Genomic DNA, 5,522 nt, shown 5'->3' on the forward strand with positions numbered 1-5,522 from the left:
AAACAGCGCCTGTCTCTGGAGTTGGTGCTGGTGGAGATTGTAAGGGTGTAGCCGCGGGAGGAGAGCTCACGGGCACTGTAGCTGGTGCCGTAGCTGGCGGTGTTGATGCTGGAGCTGAAGTAGGAGGAGTAGAAACTGCTGCAGTGGGTGGGGAAGTTGCAGGAGAATTCGGAGTTTTGGGCTTTGAAGGAGAGGTGGCAATAGAAGGTGATGCAGCTGGTAGTGTACTACTAGATAAAGAAGCTGCTGGAGCTTTGGCTGGTGCAACTGAAGGAGATTGACGTGTGACAGTGGCCATTACAAGGCACATGAACGCCATTGCAAATGCGAGCTTCCGTTCCGATCCATTGACACCAATCAAGAAAAATGTGCAAAACTGGAAAATGGCTTGTAGTAAAGAATGGAGTGTACAATATTGTTTGAGTGAAGACGTATAAATAGGCATGTTAAGATGCTAAGAGAAAAAAATAATATTTAAGTTAGGTACACCAGCAGAATATTTTATTATCACGACCATTGTAATCTAATTGGAGTATGTGATAACAAATTAGTTTATTTTTTTTTATTATATTACTTATTAATGATTATTATATTACAATAAGAGGTACGTAATTTAGCACACCAATAACATAAAATAATTTTCCGCGTTATTAGATCATTTATAATAAGAAAATATAATAGTAGGTGATCACTCATAAAAGTAAGAAATTTTTACGAAATAACAGTAGATTAAATTTGTTATTACATTATTAAAGTTTACCTTATAAATGAGTCGAGTAATATTTATTATTATTATTATTAACTTAAACTGAAAAAAGTGCACACCGGCTAGAAAGCGTTGGACATAGCAGACCAGAATTAGTCTGTAGAGTGACGATTAAACAGACTGGACTCTTAAAAATGTGGGCCCAATTTCATTGTAAATAGGCTTTGGGCTCACCACGTCATAGATATTATCCATTAAAACATGGATTGGATAATAAACTTTTTAAAAATGGGTTGAGTATGGATAAAAATTATATTATCCACTTAGAAAATGGTTAACCAAATGAATAATCAATAGATAACTAATGTGTTTAACTTTTATATTTGTAAAGTCTCAAATTAAGGGTTCTTCAAGTTTGGGAGACTAGGAATTCCCCCATAAGTGATCATATATAATATGGATATCCATATTATCCGTCGGAGAACCCGTTTTTTATCCGTCTCAGATACGGGTCGAGTCGGATAATTTATCCATTTTTGAATTACCCATTTTCGACCCGCGAATACCCGACCCGACTGTTTGCCACCCCTATCATAGTCATACGTTACGCCTACTCGGTGGATTTTGTTTGCTGGAAAATGGTTAGCCATGGGACCACTTGGATGCCGAGTAAATCAGGTTCATACACGAACGAATCTGGTGATGATTGTAAACTGCGAGGCAAATGTATCCGCCAATTAGCCCAATTCAAACTCCCGAAAACTGTTGGGCCTACTCGCCAGTTAGCCCATACTCTTATATCATCCTTACCCTCCAAAAGCTATTGAGCTCGTTGTACACAATATTTGATTAAGGCCCAAATAGGCTCTTTGTATGTATAGGCTCCCCATGTCTGCACAGATTATATGTTCTTATTAGGCTGCCGCGATAATATGTAAAAGCACACAAAATTAAAACCTTATGCAAGTGTTTGACAAAATTCTCTAAAACTTGGTTACTTGTTGGTGAACATGTTCCCAAACAGCTCACTTAACTAAGCATTAATATCGTAGTAGTAGTTAAAAGGGAGAAAACCATCCAACGCTGCCCATTAATCTCATTCCATGGACCTACATTTTGCCTCAATACGTTTGACCTTTTCCTTTTTGGTATCTTACGCTGATGCATCCAGCATACTCGTTAAAACTTAACAAGAGATGGAGATGGCAACTACAACGCAAGATGGTCAATTTTGTACAACATCCATTATTCCAAGCAATTGAACTTAGCTTGCTGCTACACTATCTAGTACTAGTAATAATCAAACGACAATAACATGACGAATATGGCGAAGCAGCACCGGAATAACAACATCCGGTGAGCTGAGTTGCGGCAGATGGCCTTCCGTGGACATCACCTCCACGATAGATTCGCCACCGAGGTGCTGGTGGAGGTACTCGGACACCACCACAGGCACGGCCAGGTCCTTCATGCTCTGAATTATGTGGCATGGGACAGTTACACGAGCCAACAAATGCCTTAAATCACTTAGGAATATGATTTGTAACACACTTAGTGCTATGTCTGGCCTCATGTTGAATAATGTCCTGCTGAATTCCTGAATTGCCACAGAATCCATGTCTCCTCCTACAACTAAGGGTGCAAATCCTGAACACCATGCTTTGTAATTTGATCTCATTGCTTCGAACAATTGATCCAGATCTTCCTGTTCAAATCCTCCGTAGTAGTCCGAGTCATTCAGATACCTGAATAGAAATTAGAAAATTTTAATTCAGATACCTGAATAGAAATTAGAAGTTTTTAATATCCAAAATTGAATTTTTCCTTGAAAAAATAAAATAAAGTGAACAGATCAAAACAATATTTTGCAATAGAAAACAAAGACATTGGGAAAAAGAAAGTGCAGCTGCAGACCCTGCGTAAACAGCACTTGTTTGATTACCAAATTAGTAAATGATGCAACCATTGGGTCATCAAACATCTTATCAACACAGGAATTTTAGAATATTGTACTACTCCCCCCCCCCCCCAAAAAAAAAATATGTTTAGGCCTGTAAATTATTTTAAGAAAATTAAAACTTACTTCATCTGTCTCATTTTATTTTGTATTTTGCTATTCCTAGCCCCTTGCTATTTTAAGTTGTGTCATTATTTCCAGCAAGATTGACTCTATTTTTATAGTGTCGTATTTTTAAATATTTGTTATTGCACACACATATCGCCATTTACACTCATGTCTAATTACCTTGTTATTGCTACTATCTATTTATTTCTTCATTTTCACTTCTCTTCAGTCGAGGGTTTTTCGGAAATAACCTTTCTACCGTAAACTTTACCTTCTCTAAATCACACTTGTGGGACTTCACTGGGCTTGTTGTTATTCCATCTGTATCATTTTATGTAAACATATTTGATTGGACACGATTTTTTATTTTTTTAAAATTTTTTGGAACTAGTGATCTTAAAGAATATGACAATGACTATAAACTCGTGATATTAAAGATAAAATGAGAATAACTAATACGGCCGAATGAAAAAAATATTAATCCACATTCGATATTATACCAAATTTATAAATACATGATAATTATTTTTGCATAAACTTCTATTACTAAGATAGTTAATTATGTATTCTTACTTATATTCGCAACATACTTTGGCCTACACATAGGAGTTTACACACAAAATGAAGGAAATAAACAGAAGTATGTCAACAGTAAATAGTACTCCAGTTTAAAATGTAAGCGGAAATTAAGAGAGAAATGAAACCTTGGAGAGGCAGAGACAGTGACAAGTTTGGTGAAAAGATCAGGACGAGCGATGGAAGCAATGACGCCAATCATGGCAGAAACAGAGTGGCCAACGTAAATGCAACCAGGAATTTTGAGGTCCTCTAAAATAGCAATCACATCATAAGCATAGCCTTCTAGACTAGAATATCGCTCGAAGTCAAAGTAGTCAGGATTAGTAGTTCCAGCACCCATATTGTCAAACAATATGATCTTATAATCGTCAACCAAGTGAGGAACCAAGTGTTTCCACACCGACTGGTCTGTTCCGAACCCATGGGCTAACACTACGGTTTGCTCGCCTGACCCAAGGATCTTCACGTTGTGTGCTTCTTCAACTATACCCATATTTAACAACGAACTAATTTGTTTTAGCAGCCACCGTTATAAGTAGCAGGAATATTTATGTGGGGGCGAGGGTGTGAGACTTGAGAGTCAGTTTGTGTGAGATTTTTTAAACCTTATTTTTTGGTGAATTTATATCCTTACGGCAACAACAACAACAACTTATGTGGTAAGCTGCTTGCATCGTACCTTTTCGATTTGACTTATAAAATTATAATGAGTTATTATTATTATTGTTATAATTGTATAAATTTTGATATTAAATTTATGCAGAGCAGATGCAACTTTATTTAATTGGTTAAATTATGCTAAATATTTTTTATACAAAACATAATTATATAGGAAATCACAAAATATAAAAAATATTAAATTTTAAAATTTATAATTTTAAAAATACAATTCGTTTGGTAATAAAAATGTTAAAAGTTAAACTATTTAATAAATTAAATCCTAAATTCATTTGTGTTGATATGATACAAATAGAGTAATAATATCTTATAGTAATAAATTAAATTATAGTGATGGTGCAATTTTTCGCATTATTGCTATGTTGTTATAAAACAGAGATCGTAACGTAAAGATAAGTATAGAGAAACTGATATATTATTAAATTTCAAACTGATGTAAATAATGAACTGAAATCTTCTCTATTTATAAAAGAAAAGAAGTTGTTGTGTAAGCTTTATAGAAGAAAAGAAATTATTGTGTAAGCTGTTACTGTAAGTTGCTGTGTAAGCTGCTTGTAAGCTGCTATTGTATCATATATAGATAATTTTCTATCGGGGTAATATTTATCCATAACGGAGTACCGAAAGGATAAGCTTCTTCAAGGACCTTATTTCCAATAGAGTACTAAATAGATAAATATATTTACGGCGGAGTCCTATATGGATAAGGTTGTTCAGAAAACTTATTTACAACGAGTACTAAATAAACATTCATAATATAATATATTTATAACATATACTCCCTCTGTTTCAATTTATGTGAATCTATTTTCTTTTTAATCCGTGCCAAAAAGAATGACTCCTTTCTATATTTAGAAATAATTTACCTTTATATAATGATTTATAGCCACACAAAATATATGTGCCTTATTTTATACCATAAATTTAAAAGTCTTCTCTCTTTTATTAAATTTCGTATCCAGTCAAATAAACTCACGTAAATTAATACGGAGGGAGTATAATATATTAAGATCTTTTTAGGTACGTTGGGCCTCTGTCTGGAGAATGAGAGCAGAGATGACCACAACCGCATGTTTTCGGAGGGTTATCTATTCTTTCCTGATAAGATTTTCAGCATTTGACGGCTTTCTTTGTAATTTTATGTGACTCAATATGCAGCTATTTATTAGTTAAAGATTCTGATGCAAAAGTGGCAAAGTAGTTTGTGAATCATTTTTACTCATGGGTTGTATTAGCTTCTATTCATTTTAAAACTCACCTTAAACTTAGCTCACACAAAGGGAGATCAAATAGCTTGACTGTTTTTCAAAAGATGGAGTAAATAACAGGGAAAATATTTAGTATGACTTTCAAAGAGAAAATTTGAGAAATGTTTACTAATTCATTTTTAATGACGTGTACAAGTCACCTATAGGAACTTTGTAATAAAGTGTTTAAGTAATTTGTTAGTAATTTCAATTATGAAAATGAAATTCTCCTTACAATTTTTATTTT

The 5,522-nt window shown here is 34.2% G+C and overlaps 1 protein-coding gene across 1 annotated transcript; it reads right to left on the reverse strand.

Annotated features, from left to right (window-relative positions):
- Positions 1-1,892: 1,892 nt before the first annotated feature.
- Positions 1,893-3,958, reverse strand: LOC104107238 (probable esterase KAI2). The gene is made up of 2 exons (XM_009615980.4): positions 3,476-3,958; positions 1,893-2,451 (listed from the first exon to the last, which is right to left on the reverse strand). Exons 1-2 carry the CDS (start codon positions 3,841-3,843, stop codon positions 2,007-2,009), a joined length of 813 nt encoding a protein of 270 aa, XP_009614275.1. The 5' UTR covers positions 3,844-3,958; the 3' UTR covers positions 1,893-2,006.
- Positions 3,959-5,522: the final 1,564 nt, after the last annotated feature.

Source organism: Nicotiana tomentosiformis, chromosome 2, assembly GCF_000390325.3.
Source record: "Nicotiana tomentosiformis chromosome 2, ASM39032v3, whole genome shotgun sequence".
Classification (NCBI taxonomy): domain Eukaryota; kingdom Viridiplantae; phylum Streptophyta; class Magnoliopsida; order Solanales; family Solanaceae; genus Nicotiana; species Nicotiana tomentosiformis.